Here is an 18,229-nt window from a genome sequence, read left to right as displayed (position 1 = left end):
AAAAAAAAAAAAAGGATTTTTTTTTAAAAACTGGGGCTAGAACTCATAACCTCACACTTGCCAGGCAGGCGCTTAGGCCACTGAGTTAAATCCCTGACCCTTAAAAGAAATATTTTTAAAACATCAGCTGGGCCAGGCATGGTGGGGCAGATCTGTAATCCCAGCACTTGGGAGGCTGAGGTAGGAGGACCGCTGTGAGTTCAGCACCAGCCTGGGCTGCATAGTGAGTTCAAGGCCAGTCTAGACAACACAGACAGACCCTGTCTCAGAAAAATAAGAAGTTACCTCCGTGAAGAGAAGGTAAAGACAGGCCAGGTGAGGAGGACGGGTCTTCAGGGTGACAGGTGCAGATTCCCTTTTAATGGAGTGGTGTCCAGGGAAGTACACCACCCATGCAACCTCAGGCTGTGCACCCCTCAATACCCAGACGCCATTTAAAAACAATAAAAAGTCCCCACCTTCCGTGCTTACGCGCTGGGACCTGACCTTCCCTGCCCCGCAGCCGGAAGATCCCCTCCTGCGTGGCAGGACACCAGCAAGCAGTCCGGCTCATGATTCTGGTGACAGGCGAAGAACAAAACAGCCAAGCAGCTCCCCAGCCCAGAGGCAGACAACAGCAAACAGGGCAAAGGTGTGAACCGCACCACCGAGGCACAGAGATCACTCCCAGGAGTGGCTCACCCAGTGCAACAGAGCCTCAGAGGACAGTGTTCCCAAAGCCCCACAGTGGGACAGCATGCGTCTGCCGGCGGGGGCTGGCTCGGGGACAGGAGGGTCACTACCACCACCCAGCTCCGGCCAGCGATGCCACAGCTGCAGCCTTTGCACGGTGCAAGCAAAACGAGGCCCGGACAAGGCCATGCACTGTCCACGGTTGGCAGGAGCCGCAGGCTGGAAAGGACCCAAGCGTCCGTCACCCGGGGGCTGGGGACTGGGGAAGGGAAGAAGAGCCCATCCACGGCACAGAACAGAATGCGGGAGAACAGGGGCGCGTCCTCTGGGCAGAGGTGGAGATCTCCAGACACAGGAAGTGGTGGATCGAGGCACAGAGCGTGTATTCTGGGCCGGCCTCAGTTCCAAAGCGAGTCGCCGCTGCCCTTCAGCTGCGTCTGCATTAAGAGCAAGAGGGACCCGCCAAATCTGGACTGGGCTGGGGACGCCTCCGACACCTCGCCGTGTCCCCACTGTGTCACTCTTCACTCAGAGGAAATTTACATACTATGCCATTCATGCACTTCCCGCGTACAACTAATTCAGCGGCTCTCGGTGCGTTCCGCACACAATTGATTTCTGAGTGTTTTCATCGCCCCCGAGAACACTCATACCCATGGCAACCACCACTGTACTTTCTGTCCTTGGATCTGCCTATTTTGGACATTTTGCAAAAATAGAACTACACAGTGTATGATCTTTTGTGGCCTGTTTCTTTTCACATATTCTTGTGGTTTCATTTTTGGTACTGTCTGCATATTTTTTTCATCTGCATAAAGGGGAAAGATAAATAAATGACTACATCCAGTGAGCGATTATGTGGTGCGAACACGCACTAATAAAAAATTTTAAAACACAGGAAGGTGGCCTCACAGAGTGCTTGGCACACCTACCTGCTCCGAAATGGCAGGGCTGTCGAGGAAGGACCGACAGGCCCGGGTGCCAGAGACAAGGGAGTGGGCGGGAGAAAGAGAGAGGTCAGTGGACAGCGTGGGAACAAATAAGCAGGGACAAGCCACTCTCTGGGAAAAGGAGCCTCTCCCTGGGCTCCTGGATCAGAAGCAAGGCTATGTAGCCCTAATCCTAACCCACAGCATGTGCAAAGGCCAGGGGGAACAGGTTGCTGTCAACTCTGAGTAGCAGTCTGGTGCAGCTGATGGAAGACACAGGCAGGGCAAGATCTAAAGGGTCTCCAGTGGTCAGCCATCAGGCTGGGTGTGGGGCTGGGCACAGGTGTGGTCACAGAGGGGTCAGACTCCGAAGCACCGACATCCAGGGCCAGAGAATTTCTTGTGGCGGGGCTGTGCTGGGCATTGTGGGGAACACGGCAGAGCCACATGCCTACCCACAATACAGCAGCAGCTACCCCTCCCTGTGCCACCTTCCCCTTAGCTGTAATAACCAAATGTGTCTCTGGATGTGGCCAAATCCCCCGGGGGACAAAATCCACCCCTCTGCACACACACTTCGATTCGCTGGGGTAGGAGAAAGCAATGGAAGGGGCAAGGGAATAGGGGACAGAGACCAAGGGTACTGGTGACTCCGCAAGGAGGCACAGGCAGATGGAGTCCTTTGTCCCCGAGCCCCTGACACCATCCAGCCAGGACCACTCTGCATCAATCTTTGACACACTGAGAAACTGAGTCATTCAACTTCCTACTGACAGGAACTCAAGCTGTTGGGCAAAGGCTTCTGACGCCAGAGCACTGGGAACCTTGCGCCTAGGTGGTCTCCCCCACTGCAGGAACCGTGGGTTTTACATCCCCATGTGGAAGCTGCTTGGCTCTTTCCTGTTCCCCACCCAACCCCAAATTCTCACAACCAACGAGCAGACATTTAGACAGGTTTGGCAGCTGGCCAGGGTTGGAAACATCACCCCCAGGGCCCGGTTTCCTCCATCCCAGGTCCCCAGCACGGCATTCATGCAATTGGCAGGCGGCAGAGCTAGGCCAGCTGGGGCAGGACTGCCCTGGAGGAGCCCAGTGTGCCTGCTGGGGAGCACCAAAGGCAACCAGCCACATAGAAGGAGACAGGGCGGGGACACAGAGGGGACCAGGGCAGAGGCGCCCTGGAGGAGGGTGGCCAGGCTGTGAGGGAGAAGTGTGGGCTGGACCTGCGGGACTGGTCAGACCCCAAACAACAGCCTGGGAAGAGCCTAGGTCTGGCCCACCCCAGTGGGGCTGTAGGGGGAAAAAGGGGTGACAACACCTTACAGATACACTGGGGACCTGGAGACTTTGGGGTGGAGGGACACCCACCCCAAAACAGCAGCAACAGTCACAGCAACCCTGTCACCTCCTATCAGAAACCCAGAGTGTGTCTCCTACTGACTCAGCCTGACTCCCGGAGCTGAGGACCAGGGATCTTAAGAGATCACAGAGCCAGCAAAGAGGGCCCAGGCCCGGCACCTCCGGACCCCGACCAGCCACCCTGAGGCCCCACACAGTGTCCCACCCTCCCGACCATCCCCTCATCGTGCAGGCTGGGGGCCTGGACATGAGCCGTGGCCTGGCAGCCGCCTGTGTGTCCACGGCTGATCCTGGAAAGCAGGGCTTGGACACCGAGCCTGGCCCCACCTGCAGAGGCCATCTGGTGTCGGGCCCCGGTCCGGGCACTGCTGAGGCCGTGGCCAGAGTGCTGAACAAAAGCAGCAGCCAGCCGGGGAGGCCTCTGGTCACCACTGTCTCCATCCCTGCAGGACGGGGGCCTAGGGTGGCACTGACGGGAGAGCACATCCAAACAGGTCCCCAACACTCTCGTTCCTACTGAAGTTCAGACTTGGGAGAACCGTGCCCTGCTCTCAGGCCCAAAAGGCCTCTGAGCCTCTTAAAATAAGCAGCAACTCCCAAGCATTAGGGTGGGGGCACTACCGGGCCAGGCATACTCGGGTGCTTTTATAACAGGATCTCCCGCACGACTCTGTCCTAGAGAGGGAAGCCAAGGCAGGCAGCTCATGGCTCACCAAACAGCACACAGCTAAACAAACAGAAAGTCGGCATCCGCCGAGGTGGCACATATCTATAATCCCAGCACTCAGGAGGCTGAGGCAGGAGGATTGCCTGGAGTTTGAGGCCAGCCTGGGCCACACAGTGAGCTCAAGGCCAACCTAAACTACACAGCAAGATACTTGATCCAAAAAACCCCAGAAATAAATTAGCTAAAACCCCAAAAATAAAACAGCTAGAAGGAAGAAGCCAACATCCAAATCCGAGCTCAACCGACCCCAGAGCCAATACAAAAAGCAGTAACCCAGAACCTAGTTTCTAAGATAAAGCCTGCCCCCCTCCGTTACACAGGAAGTTCTGCCCCCAGGCAGGTGCTGTGTGAACAAGGGGGGTGACTCTGGGTTTTGTCCAAGATGCATGGGCTTCCAAGGCCCTTTGGCAGCAGAAGGGCCGGGATGGGGTGCTGTGTGGGAGCAGATGCCTGAGGCTCAGAGAGAAAGTGAGTTATCCCAGGTCACCCAGCAAACAGGAAACAGACTGGGGAACCTGAATGGGGCATAGCCCCTAAACCCTAACCTTTTGCTATCCTGTTGCAGCAAAGCTCCTGCAAGCTGCATTCTCCCTCATGTGACCAGCCTTCCGGGGGCAGCCCTGTGGGCAGGCCGAGAGCTGGGCACTGGGGAGGGAGGACAAATACAGACCCTCACTTAATTAATTCAGGGAGGAGGTTCTGCTGTGTTGCCCAGGTTGGTCTCCACCTCCTGGGCTCACACAATCCTCCTGCCTCAGCCTCCTAAGTAGCTGGGACTACAGCTATGTGCTATGCTCTGCTACAGAAAGCCTTCCAATGGGTTCCGTCCTTCCCTCCACTGTGAACGCTGAGGCCGTTTAGGAGAGAGTGTGAGCTACTTCGGGCCTGCCCGGGGACTGCACTCGGCCAGCACCTCAGTTTATAAATGGCTTCGGCAGGCGCCATTCCACCGGGGCTTCCTAACAGCATTTAGTCAGTCAGGCAGCAACAACCCATACACTACAGGCGGACAGAGGTCCAGGCAGGTGCACCAGGCCAGGCCTGTCTGCGTCTCCCAGGCATCTGCACCACTCTGACCCGGGAAGCAGTGGTGGTTGTGAAAGGCGCCTCTGCTGGTTTTCTGAGCACCCATGGGCAGTCACCTTGACCCCACGGCACCCAGCTTCACCCGGGCTCCCCAGGTAAGCACCCTGAGGCTCACTGAGCCGGGAGTGGGATGGGGTCGTACACCAAGGGGCAGGGACGCTGACCACCGGAGAAGGAAACCCTGGGGTCTGAATGGATGAACACAGTTCATGGACTCGGTTTCCTCTGCCCAGACCAGAGCTGGTTTATTCTCACTGCCCAAGGAGGGAAACTGAGGCACAGATGTGGTGCAGGCCCACCCCAGAGGGCACTGGAGCAGTGCATGGAGAAGGCCCACCTCCTGGTTTGCTGCCCGCTCTCACAACAAGGCCCTCAAACCGAAATCACCCCTGGAATCTCCCTCTGGACCAGTGACTGCAGGGGAAGGGTCATCCCACGGGCTGAGGGGCAGTGTTCCAGGCCACAGCCTCCCCTCTTCAGTCTAGAAGACTGAGAAGTCAGCGATTTGTACAAAATACCCCATCGGGACAAACTCAGACTCCACCAGGAAGCACATCCGGAGAGAAGGGGGTCCCTCGGAGACCCCTCCCTTGTGTCATCTCAGAGCCAGCCTGGGCTGCATTCCAGGGGCCTTGGAAGGGGGTCACACAGAGGCAAAGGCCTCCTTTCTGTCACCAGCATATTTCTCCCAGGACACACAAGACAGGGACATAACTCAGTCTGGGCTTTCCCATGCCTAGCTAAGATCGGGCCAGCCAGCTGGAAATCAGAACTAAAAATACATTATTTATCCAGGCTGGCTGGCACATGCCTGAGATCCCAGCACTTGTGAGGCTGAAGCAGGAGGAATTCCAGGCCAGCCTGGGCTACATAGTAAGTTTGCAGGCCGGTCTGAACTACAACGTCAAACTGCCTCAAAACACTAAAACCAAACAAACCACCTCGTGTGTTCATCCCGGTGGTCTCCCTCCCCATCTTGGGTGGCCCCGGAGGCAATGCCCACCACTGGAGCAAGCTTCTGGCTCCAGACACTGAGATGCTGGCATCTTCCCTCCTCCTGGCCCTGCGGGGACTGCAACTGGGGGTCCGGACACTTACCCAGGTAGATGTCCCCAAAGGATCCGCTCCCGATCTTACGACCCAGACGGTACTTATTCCCTACACGCAGCTCCATGGTTCACTCTTGCTGCAGAGAGAAACAGAAAGAGTGGGGTCAGAGAACAGGGACCGAGGCAAGCCCCCCCCCCTCCATGGACTCCACTGCCTCCCACCAAAGGGCAGGCCAAGCCACCAGGATCTGGAAGGATCCTCCCCTCTTCCCACATTCAGAAAGTCAGCCTCACTTTACTTAAGGGCAATTAGGTGCCAGGTGCCAAACCCCAGGTCCCAGTACCCCGCCCTCCCACACAGCTGGAGAACTGCCCAGGCTCCCAACAGCGCTCAGCTTAGCCTGGCAAAAGATGGAGTAGGTGCCCGAGGCCCGAGAGGAAACAACAGCCAAGAGATGGCATCCCTTTGGGGGACACCCTGTGGGGATCCTATCACAGCACCTTCTCAAGGGGAAGACAGTCACTGCGGACCAAGACTGAAAGGGAAACCAAGGGCCCCAAAGGAGGGATTTGACCCCGTGTGGAGAGTACAGAAATCGTGTCGTCTGCCCCCACTCAGGATATCAGCGAATCACCCAGGTCTTTGTCCCTGGACCCCTAGGAGGGAGCACTCTGGCCGGGTCTGTCTATGCAATTCAGGCTGGTCTCAAACTTTGAAAGGATCCTCCTGCCTCAGCCTCCTGAGCACTGGGATTACAGGCACGAGCCACCATGCCTGGCTCACTAAGCTCCTGAGTTTTAGATTGCTAGTGGGGCAAGAAGGGCTCTGATTTGAGCGGCTTCTCTCCGTCCTGAGACCCACGCTAGGCCCCTTAAGCCTACAGACGAGAGGGCCCAGGCCACCCTGGCTGGGACCCTTTGCACAGGCCTGGGGCAGAGGTCTGGGCTCCTGAATTCCCAGACAGGCAGCTCAAGTCATGGCAGTGGTTCAGCCTACTGGGGGGACAGGGACAGGCAGACAGATTGGGGAGCGGGAGGGGTCTCTGCAACCTCTGTGTTTACAAGACAGCAGTGGGGTGACTACAAGGAGACTGAGGCCCAGAGGGATCATGCCACTGTGCCCACACCAGCCAGCAGCAAGTCAATGGCAGGGTCTCACCCAGAACCCAAAAGGGGTCCCACTGCCCCAGCTGATGGGGACACACACAAACACACACAGGCTGCTCATTTTACACCAGGGCCAAAAGGCAAAACAGAAGATGGGAAAGCGCCAAGGAACTGTTCCTTCCCATGCCAAGAGTCACCACCCCCAGCAGCCATCAGGCCACCTGGGATAGGAGCCAGAGTGGATTTATTCCCTTGATGGTCAGGCGAGACCTCCCAGCTGGGACAGAGCCACGGAGCCAACAGCTCCTGGCCAGGACAGCAGCCCCAGCTCCCAGGAGCAGCTCGGCCTCAACAGCAGCAAGGAAGTCGGCCGCCACGCCGTGCCAGCCAAAGTCCCGGGCCTCTGCCTGCATGTTTGACCTGGCCCAGCTGAGGTGCCTCAGCTGCCAGCAGCACGTGCCCCACATCTGCAGGAAAGCCACACGCCCCACAGCCACACACTGCCCGGCTTCCCAAGCTCGTCCCTGCCAGCAAGCAAGGGAAGCGGTGTGCATGGTCAGCCCAGGGGGAGGGGGTACCTGCATGGCCCCCACCAGCCCATTTTCCACCAACACCAATTCAGAGACTATGCAAGGGGGGCAGCCGCGAGAGCCGAGCAGGTTAGGAAAAGGAACATAAATATCCTTGCATCCTATATTACATAAATACCCACGCCGGGTTATATAAATACCTGTGCCCTCTGTCTGGGTCTTACATAAATACACCACACATGACCCCGGCCCCCTCCCCGCACCCGGTAGTCTGCAGAGGAGATGAGGTGTGAGCGGTCTGCAAGACCCCACAACCGGTCTATGATTGCCACCCAGAGTACCGGGGACCCCCAGCAGCGAGCATCCAGGGTCCCTAGAAAGACACAGTCTGTCCCAGCACTCCTCCTGAAGCCCCCCAGAAGAATGCAGCTGGGCTTCATCCGGAAGGGGAGCAGCTTTCCAGTTCTTTGGCTGGGATTCCCAGGGGAGTGGGGTGGGGTAGGGGTGAGGGGAGAGAAACAAAGTGGGGTGGGGAAGCAGACGGAGATTCAAGAGTTTCAGACGGCGGGGAAAATTAGACAACTACCACCCCGTACAGCACCCACGATCGGGTTTTTTACTTCCTGAGGCCTCCCCACTTCCCCAGTCAGGAGCCTTGTGACTGGACCACGAAAATAACAACCAAAGGCACACTTCAGACCTCAAGACCAAGGAGCCCCAAACACGGGCATGCACTGGAAGCAACTTAAGACACTCCGCCCCCTCCCAATCCTTTTCCCCGGGGGAGGCTATACCGAGGGAAGAAGAGATACATTAAAACAAAAACAAAAAAACAGAACAAAAAAAAAACTCAGGGCAAAGTTGGGGAGGGGGCTGGCCTCACTCTGAGTTTGGCCCTGCGAGGAACTGGGGGCGTCTCTCCTAAGGTCCGGGCTCCAGTTCCATGGTCGCCAGCAGAACAAGGGTTTCTCACCGGGGAGGAACGGGAGAATCCCCGCAGATAAATAACCCCCACCCTTCCTCTCTCCACAAAGGAGAAGACAGCTGGTGGCCTGGGGGACCACACACTCTGGCACCCAGGGACCTCATGACGCTCCGATCCAACAGGCGGGGACAGCCTTGGTGACCCTGGGTGCGGGGCACCAGGGCCACGCGAGGAGGGGGGCGCTGCTGATCGTCCGGAAAGCTACCGAAGCCCAGGGCTTGGCCTGGGAGCCCCGATCCACAGGACCGCGTCCCCCCAGCCCCCTTCCTCGCCAGCCCCGAATCTCAGCTGGAGATCGCCCCCGAACCGGGGCCCAAGGGAGAGTCCAAATGTGGGGGGACGCCGGTCTAGGGGGCCCCTCTCCCGGCAGGCGTGCAAAATAACAGTCCCCCTCCTCCCCGTCCCCGGCCGCGCCTTTGTCCTCGCCGGGCCGGGCGGGCGGCGCCCGGACTGCGCCCCCTGCGCGGCTCGAACGCGCGTGTGTCGCCCTCCCCGCCCTCCTTCTCCCAGCAAAAACAAAGAGGCGGAGGGAGCCCCATTTCCCCCCGGCTCGCGCCCCTCCGCGGGCCCGCGGCCCCCCGATACTCACCCCGCCGGAAAGGCGCCGGGGCCGGGCCGCTGCTCGGGGGGCTCCCGCGGGCGGAGGCGGCCCGCCGGGGCGGATGCCGGAGGATTCGGGGCGCCCCAGCCTCTCCCGGCCCAGCCGCCGCGCCGCACCGCGATCCGCTCCGCTCGGCCCGGCCGACTCTGCTCCGGGCTCCGCCGCCGCCGCCGCCTCCCTCCGCCCGACCGCCTCCCGCCCGCCCCCGCCGCCGGCCTGCGCGCGTCCGCCTTGCGCGCACCCGCGGCTCCCATTGAGCCCCGGGCCCGCCCGCTGATGTCATCCCCGGCCCGCCGCCGCCGCCCCGGAGGATTTAAAGGGCCCGTGCGCTCCGGGACTGGGGAGGATGCGGGGTGGGGGTGGGGGGAGCCGCAGCCAGGAAATGCAGCAGGAGCGCAGTGTCGCGCGTGGCAGCCGGGGAGCGCGCGCAGACGCGGGCACCCTGAGACAGGGCAGGGCGCAGGTGGAGAAAGTGGGATGGGGGACAAGGGAAAGAGGAGAGTATGCAGAAGCCAGGGGTTTTTCCACCTGCAGAGTCTCCTCATCTACTGGCCTCAGAGAAGGAAGGCCTGTGCACATGACCCTCACTGCAAAAGGAGCCATAGACTTGGGGTTCAGGCGCCCCAGTCTCTGACTGCTGCAGAGAACAGTGGCCAGGATGATTTCGGGGCAGCCAACGATGGAGATCCAGGGGCCAGCCGGGCAGTTACTCTCCCTTCCCAGGAAAATAGGGCCCTTTCCTTCTGTATGCTGCCTTCCTGCAGCTCAGCTGGGATAGGCAGAGAGCGGAGCCTAAAATCCCAGTCTCACCCCTTGGGGGAGGGCTGCTACATTCTACCCTGGAACCAGCACCCGAGGTAGGAGCCACCTCCGGGCTTTGGGCTGAGGAAAAATACACCCTGCCCTCCCACTTCCCCCAAGAATTAATGAAGATTTCCTCCAGGTTCCCCGAAGGACAAGGTTATTAAAATGTTGCTGTTTACACTGTGCCACGCAAAGCTCCCACGTTGTGACACACCTACATTGTCACACACAGAGTTGTGACTGTGGATATCCGAAATGGCTGAGCACACAGCTTCCAGAAGCACGTTTCAGGGAAGAGTCACTTCCATAATAAGTGCATCTTCCTGCAAGCCTGTGGGCCTTAGTCACACACTGTCCCAACTGGTAGGAGCCTTTCAGGCCGGGCTGCTTACAGGCTGGGCATCCGGGGCCCAGAGAAGCCTCAAGGTTGCCTGGGACCAGCTCTTCCAATGGTCCCCAGGGTGCTGGGCCCAAAAGCCTGCTTCCGGATGAGCAGCCTTCTCCCAGGAGATGCCCTAGGCAGGCAACCCGGGACCTGGCCTAGGTGCTGCCTTGCCAGGGCAGGATATCACCAACCGGCTGGCAGATTGGCTCGACCTGTGGTGATTCTCCTTGTTTTTTGTTTTGTCAGTTAATTCCTAATCATCTTCCAGGTCTGACTTCCTGACTTCTCTTGAATTCCTGGGAGACCTGGTAATTCTGGCCAGGGGCAGGGTTCTGTGTCCTAAAGCCCAGGCAGTGGGGCCCTGGCACAGCTGAGCAGAGCTGAGTGCACCCTCCTCTACCCTCTGGTCCTCGGTGCTGGTGCTCCAACTTTCCAAGCTGGACTCTGTTTTGCAAACATAGATGCTCGTCTTTACCTACCAGGCACCCTGCACCCCCAGAATTGTCTTCAAGGACAACAGATGGAAGATGCATTCTTTCTGCAGTCACTGAGGGACTCTGAGGGTCCCCCACACTTGCCAAAGGGCACACACCAACTCTTGAACCTGGACTCAGCGCTGGAACAAGGCTGCTGCCCACTCCACCTCCAGCTTTGGGAACAAATGTCCCCCTTTTTGTCCTCTTCCAGCCCTAGCCCCTTTTTGAGATAGTCTTGCTAAACTGCCCAGGCTGACCAAGAACTTTTCATCCTCCTGCCTCATCCTCCCAAGTAGGAGAACCAAAAGTTTTGGTTATGCTGGGCACGCCTGTAATCCCAACACTTGGGAAGCTGAGGCAGGAGGATCACTTGGAGTTCCAGGGCAGCATAGTGAGTTCAAGGCCAGTCTGAGCTTCATAATTACGATTGTGGCTTAAAAAATCAAAAAGAGGGCTGGGATTTAGCTCAGCAGCATAAGCGCCTACCTGGCACAGTCATGAGTTCATGAGTTCAATCCCTGCTAGCAAAACAAAAACAAAAAGCTTCTGGTTTCCCCAAAGCCTGCTGAAAAGACAGGGGCTCCTGGACCTCCCCAGGCTGTCCCCACTCTCTCCCTGGCAGGGATGGTCCCCCACCCCATCGCCTGACAAGCCACATCACGGGGGCTCAGTCTTCTTCCTTGTCTCAGCATAAGTCTAAGCCGCAGGTTGAGTTTTCTAAAGAGCTTTGCCTTTCAGCTCTGAAGAGAAACAAACACAACCCCGGGAAGCCGACCAGGGGGCGGAGCCTGCTCCAAAACCCAGAAATCCGACCTCCCTCCAGCATCCAGCCTCCCTCCCGAATCAGAAGGGCCTCCCCTTTGAAAGCCCCAGGGTGTGGCCTGCAGTGAGTCTTCCACCTGCAGGAAGCAGCCAGCCCCCCTGGCCACCCCCTGTCTGTTTTTATTTTGAGGCCAGGTCTTGCTAAACTGCCCAGGCATCTCCTCCTTGTCCCTTGGAACAGGCAAGCTCCTGCCTCGGGGTCTCAGCTGGTCACTCCCACTGCCTGGCTGCTCTTCCCCATCCTCTCCCCTCCTCCAGGTGTGACTGGCCCAGACATGGCCCAGACATGGCAGCATGGGACAGGAATCACAGCACTCAGAAGGCTGAGGCAGGAGGAGTTCCAAGCCAGCCTGGGCCACACAGGGAGACCCTGTCGTAACAAACAAAATCAGCTGGGCATGGCTGTAACCCCAGCACTCGGGAGGCTGAGGCAGCAGGATCACCCTGAGCTCAACGTCAATCTAGGTTACACAGTGAGTTCAAGGTCAGCTGAATTGCATAGTGAGACCCTGTCTCAAAAAACCAATGAAAGGGGAAAAAAATCACTTTCACAGGAAGGCACAGCCTATTGCTTTCCCTGGCATTCAGTACAACCCGGGCATACTCTACATGGTGCGTATTTTATTTTACTTTATTTTATTTTTGGTTTGCATCCCTCACTGAGGGATCTAAATTGCACGAAGGCAAGGAGTAAATGCTATTTGGGGCACCACAGTGTCACCAACACCTAGAAGAGTGTCCGGCACCTTGTTAAGTATTTAACAAAGAGGAGCGGAAGAGCCTCCTTCCCTGAGGCACACACAGCCCCCTGGTCTGTTTCCTGTCTCAGCCTCCCAAGGTACTGGGAACACAAGCACCTGCCACCAAGATTTCCCCTGCTGTGCCCTGCTGCCACGTTTCCACCCAGAAGCCAGCGGACAGGGGCTGAAACCTGAGCTAAATTAAATCTTTTCTCTTTGAGCTGTTTTTTTCCCTGGGCTTTGGTCACAGCACTAACTAACCTCACCCACCTCGCTCTGGGCTTCCAGGAGCTCCTCCGTTTCTCCTTTCTTGGGTCCTGCTCAGGGCTGTCCCAGGCCCCTGAGGTACTGAGAGGTCCCCCAGGCCCACCAGCCCACAGATGGGGCCCTGCTGTAAGTGCCCTTGCTCTCCTCTCCATGTCCCCTGAGGACCCGCCCTTCTCAGTGCCCCGGGGGTCCTGCCTGCCCCGGACCCCCTTCTTATGCTCCTGCTTGGTGACCTCGGCACATGGCCAGGCCTGGTCAGCTCATCTCTGCCATGGCTCATCTTTCCTCCTCTGGCCCGAAGGAAGGCAGGGCTGCCAGAGGCCTTGGTCTTTATTTTGTGTCACAGTCTTGCAAAGTTGCTCATGCTAGGCTGAAACTTGCTATCCACCTGCCTCAGCCTCCCAGGGTACTGGAAATACAGGCATGCACCACCATGCCTGGCTCCAGAAGCCTGGATTTTAGCATAGGAGTCACTGGATTTCAGGGTGAGTTTGGGGGTTCCCAGCCCCTCTCTGGGGTCTAGATAAGGTGACCTTAAAGGTCTTCAGTATCTCCCTTTGTAAACGAGGGGTTGGGTCACACTGGGAGCAACCCTGTATCCCAGCTACCATGTGGAGAAAGAGTCTGGGGTCACATCGTCTGGGCTGAGTAGGAAAGGGCTCCCCCTAACATCACCCCCACACTCAAAACATGAGCATGTCCTGGCTACTAAAAATACAGTCATGGATGAAATCCACATTCGTTCCCACGGCCAGCTGTGACTGGGCTGCTACCTCCCCGCAAAGTTATTTCACACCACACTTAATGTTCTCTTTTACGTCCTCAGGCCCCAGGACTTTTGCACTTGCTGCCATCTCTGCCCAGAAGTATCTGCCTCCAATTACCAGTGGCTGCCTCCTGCTCTTGGCCCAAGTCACAACTCAAATTTACCTCCTCTCAGAAATCTTCCTTGAGTACAGTCGTAAGTGGGCTTCTTTCTCCCTCATGCTTTCTTTGTTTCCCTAGGACTCGCTGAAAATTCTAACTTATTTTCAACTTCTTTTGTTTGTTTGCTTACTTTTGAAAAGGGCCTGGCTAGGTAACCCAGACTAGGTTTGAACTCACTCTGTAGCTCAGGCTGGCCTCAAACATGCATTAATTTTCCTGCCTCGGCCTCCTAAATGCTGGGATTACAGATGTGACCACCATGCCTGGCTGCACATTCACTTATTTTAACTCCCTTGCTATACACTAGAGAGAGACAGACAGGCAAAGACTGACAGAGATAGCGATACCCTCCTAGAGGTGCCCCATAAATACCCACGCAATGAGTGAGGCTGTACGTGGCTGTGGGTGGAGCCGGGCTGACACTTTCCATCCCTAGGCCACACTGTGCCAAACAGCCTTCCTTTGGGGACAGGCCCTGTCCCATGGCTCCTCTGCACCCCTGCACCTCTTCTCCCAGCAGCCTCTCTGTCCTCCTCTGTCCACAAGGCTGCAGGTGGGCCGGCCCTCTATCAGCAGTCCCATGCCACTGGCCTGCTTCCTTGAATCCAGTCCCAGAGGAGACAGGAACATGTGTCCCATGTTCCATGGCTCCTGGAAAGCCCTAAACATCCCTCAGCATCCCCCAAGGTCCCTTGCCCTGGCCCTGGTCACCCACCACTCCACCCCCAGCCTCAGGCTTCTCTGACCCCTCATCTGCTGGTCCCCAAGCCCAGGACATACAACCACTCATCAGCCAGGCCACGGGACCCCACTGCTGGACGAAGGTTGACAATCCCATCCCCACTGCTGCAACTCATCACGTCCAGGCCACGTCACACGGCCACCCACGATGTGTCCTGATGCTAGCTCCTCACAAGGCCCAAAAGGTCAACCCTTGCTGTGTTCTTCCCTAGCTGACAATGTGGCTGCAGCTGGGTGTGGCCGCTAGTGCTTCTGATCCCCGAACTCAGAAGGCTGAGGCAGGGGGATCATCTCAAATTATAAGTCAGCCTGGGCTACATAGTGAGTTCGAGCCCAGCCTGACCTATAGTGAGATTCTGTTTCAGAAACAAAACAAAACATAAAATCTGTGGTAGCCGCCGGCCACACCCAAGGAGAAAGACAAAGAGTAGCCTCTGTTCGGAGACTTTGGATGTAGACCACAGTGATGTCTTTTTTTTTAAACCCCCTTTCCTTTCCCTAGTGCAGGGATGGAATCTGGGACCTTAAGCACACTAAGCACCCCCAGCCGTCAGGGCTCACTGTGTACTCCAGGCTACTCTCAAATAAGCCATCCTCCTGCCTCGGCCTCCTAAGTACTGTAATGACAGGTGTATGAACTATGCCTGGCTCTGTCCTCTTAACATAAAAAGCTACACAAATACAGCTGTGGGACAGGTCACAAGCACTTCACAGCCAGATTACCTCCCAAGCCCTGGTCACTGAGCCATACCTAAGGCCACAGTTGTCCCTTGCTGCAGATCACCGCGGCTGCCCGACAGCCAGAAACCGGATGGGGGAGGTCAAGAATCTGATCTCACAGTCGCCAGGGCTCTGGGGGACCCGAATTACCTCTCCAGACCAGCTCAGAGCCCCACCCTGCCCTGTCACAGAGCAAGCCAAGCAGGACCTGCCTGGGGCATCTGAGGCTCTACTGAAGAGTTCCCTGGCCCTGAGACACCGCAAGCTCACTCACCAACTCTGGAAGTATCAGGGGGCTCTGAGCACTGAGGTAGCTGTTTCCAGAGCAGAGCCTTCCCCAGCAGGCTCACTGAGTCACCAGTGTGCGGCAGCCAGAAAGAAGCTGGAATCTGGGGTGGTGCACATCTGTAATCTCAGTACTCGGGAGGCTGAGGCAGGAGGATCACTATGAGTTCAAAGTCAGCCTGGGCGACATAGTGAATTCCGGAGCCTTACTGTCTTCATTTTAGTGTTATTTCTGTTGTTGTTGGTTTGTACTAGGAATCAAACTCAGGATCTTGCACTTGCCGGGCAGGTGCTTACACCACTGAGCTTTACCCCTGGCCTTCACTTCTCATTTTAGAAACTGGGCTGGCAACACCTCACCTCACGTGGATTAAACGATGCACACAAAGCCCGCAGCCCAGAGCCCAATGTGGGCATGGCAGCTGTAGCTGCTATTAATCCAGACACGGGGCCAGAGCTGGGCCTGGCTGGGCTTTGTGGGGTGTGGAGGCCACAGGCCCATGGGACTTGGCCTGGAGGCCCAGAGCGGGGGCACAGGTCTCTGTAACTCAGTATGTGCATGTGAGGCAGGGTCATGGTGGGCAGGAACACTGAGAAGCTGGCATGCCCTGAGCAGGTGACAACATGGCTGTGCCTTTGAAAACCCACTGCACATCCAGCTGGATACTACCTTAGGTGACAGAAACCACACAGGCAGGGACAGACTGAGTGGGGTCATTAGACAGCCTGGGACCGGGTCCTGGCTCCACCTGGGTGACTCACCAGTCTCTCTGTGCCTCAGTTTCACTCTCTGCGGGGTCACGGCCCTTCTGTTTCCGTGGCAGCTCGCTAGGGGCTGGGGTGAGCTGGGCGGCAGAGCTGCTCCGAGTGTGTGAGGCCCTGGCTCTGAACCTCAGCATCACACACAAATAAGTCAACAAAAACATAAATAAAAACCATCCTGAAAGCCTGGGATTGCCCTAAAGCAGGCGGGACGGGAGCCAAGGTCTTCGTGAGTATCGCGGGCGGCAGACTCCAGACCAGCTCAGCCGTAGATGTTTCTGAGACTATCATTTCCTGGGCCCACCCACGGCAGGGACATGACTCCGTCCTGGGGCTAATTGTTACTCTGAATCACTGAAGTTGTGACTATGCAGTGAGCCACCTCCAATTTTCTGCACCTGGCAAGGTGACTTCCCTGACTTTCAGAACAGTGGAGATCCCCGGGCCTGGTCCCTGGGGAGGCCTGAAGTGCCATTGTGGTCCTGGAGGGCTGGCCTGGGCTGTGGAGACCCTTGGCAGGACACTGTCTGGAGCCCAGATTTCCCACCCCCCAGGGCTTGGGACTCTCTCAAAGAGATTGCAAATGGAGCATGCATGCCTGTGATCCCAAAACTCTGGGAGGCTGAGGCAGGAGGATCACAAATTCAAGAAACTTAGTGGGACCTCATCTCAAAATAGAACTAAAAAATATAGCTGGGAAGGGCCTCAGAGGGAAGGCCCTGGATTCCCAGCTCACTTGGGGAGCAAGTGAGGGTGCCAAGAAGGTGCCCCTCCCAGGAAAATCTAGTTAAGAGTCTGAGCCAAGTCCCAGGGTCAGCAACAGACAGCTTGGGGAAATGTGCGCCCTACCCTAACTCTGAGTGGCCACGGGTCCACCTGGGTCAGCTGACTGGCCCCCAACCCCCCTCCAAGAATGGCCAGGGAGTTAAGAAAGTAAGGGGTTAGGGTAGGAGATGGAATGGGTCCCTGGAGAAGAAGGAAGACAGCCCGAAGCAGGCAGATGGGGAGTTAATATTATTTTTTAAAACCTTTTTGAGACAGGGCTTCACTATGTAATTCAAGCTGGACTTGACTTCACTTTGTAGCCCATACTGGCCTTCAACTCGCAGCAATCCTCCTGCCTCAGCCTCCCAAATGCGGGGATTACAGATGTGTGCCACCAAGCCTGGCAGTTTCCTCGTCTGTACAATGGGTTGATTACTCAAGTCTACCTCTCCTCCCCCTCCTCTTCCCCTCAAGCCCTCACTCTGCACCTCTTCCAGAAGCTCAGCCAAGGATCATGCCCCGCCTGGCGTCTGGAAGTCACGACCCCAGGGAAATTGCCCTATCCGTCCATTCCCCAGATGCAGAAACTGATACGTAGAGGTGGCGAGGGTTTGACTGACACTCAGTTTCTTCCTGCCAGGGTTCAAATGGTACCCAGCCTTCACATGTAAGATGCAGCCATTAAGCATGATTACACATACCCGGATGACTAACACGACACGAGAAAACGCTTATGACCACGTTTGGAGAGGAAAAGCAAAACACGAAAACTGTAAACACAGCACGAGGAAATTACATTAAATGGATATCTGTGAATAAAGTCATCCTCCTCAAAAAAAGAAATTATATTAAATTGATTATGCAGAAGAAACAAAAAAAAAAATGGACCAACTATCCACCGTGGCTTTGCCTGTGTCTTAAAACCACAGAGAATCTCTTTCTAACTTTTCTCCGTTTACCAAATAGTCAACAACGCCCGCTCCCTTCCCTCCGAGGAAAAGACATCGTGTAAAAACAGTCAGCACATTTGTGGTTCTTCCTCTCCTGCCAATCCTCCCAAAGACAGAAGTTTTCAGCACTCGGCAACCACAACCAGAAACAAAGTCCCTCCACGATGCCAGCTCGGCCCTTTCACCGGTCCCTTAGCCCAGAGCCCTCTCCGCCGACGGGGCCAGGCCTCCCCGACCGCTGTGCTCCCCGCGCAGCTGCCTGCGCTCACCTGGCACCGGGAGGGAGGTCGCCTCCGAGACGCAGACGCGCGCACCTGTCGCTCCAGGTAAGGACTCGGCAGCCGAGTGGCGGCGCTTGGGACCCGGCCGGCCGAGGGGGCGGGGCCGTGACGTCACCGCCGCCAGGCCCCGCCCCTCGCCCCGCCCCGCCCCTGCCTCCGGGCTGGCGGATTCGTGTTTCTCGTGCTTGCGGGGTGAGATGCGGGGACGGCTCTCGCGAAGCGCACGCCACGCGTGGGATGGACCCCATCTGCCCTTCCA

At 57.1% G+C, this 18,229-nt stretch overlaps 1 protein-coding gene across 7 annotated transcripts in view; it reads right to left on the bottom strand.

The window, feature by feature from the left end:
• Csnk1e (casein kinase 1 epsilon) overlaps nucleotides 1-17,995 on the bottom strand; it is a 30,554-nt gene extending 12,559 nt beyond the window's left edge. Inside the window, exons 1-2 of one of the 7 annotated variants that reach the window (XM_063243884.1) lie at nucleotides 17,959-17,995; nucleotides 5,872-5,959 (exon numbers count right to left, since the gene is read on the bottom strand). In XM_063243884.1, the coding sequence (XP_063099954.1) occupies nucleotides 5,872-5,947 (76 nt within the window). In that variant the 5' untranslated portion in view covers nucleotides 5,948-5,959; nucleotides 17,959-17,995. Of the gene's footprint in view, nucleotides 1-5,871; nucleotides 5,960-8,342; nucleotides 8,817-9,033; nucleotides 9,233-17,958 lie in introns of those variants that run through there. The other 6 variants (XM_013153124.3, XM_063243885.1, XM_063243882.1 and 3 more) reach the window with 6 other exon arrangements.
• Between the last annotated feature and the right edge of the window lie 234 nt (nucleotides 17,996-18,229).

The sequence above is a fragment of the Cavia porcellus genome, unplaced genomic scaffold (assembly GCF_034190915.1).
Source record: "Cavia porcellus strain 051 isolate PalLab524CR breed Dunkin Hartley unplaced genomic scaffold, mCavPor4.1 scaffold_40, whole genome shotgun sequence".
Classification (NCBI taxonomy): Eukaryota; Metazoa; Chordata; class Mammalia; order Rodentia; family Caviidae; genus Cavia; species Cavia porcellus.
The sequence above is the reverse complement of the archived record's forward strand: the minus strand, read 5'-3'. Positions and strand labels throughout refer to the sequence as shown.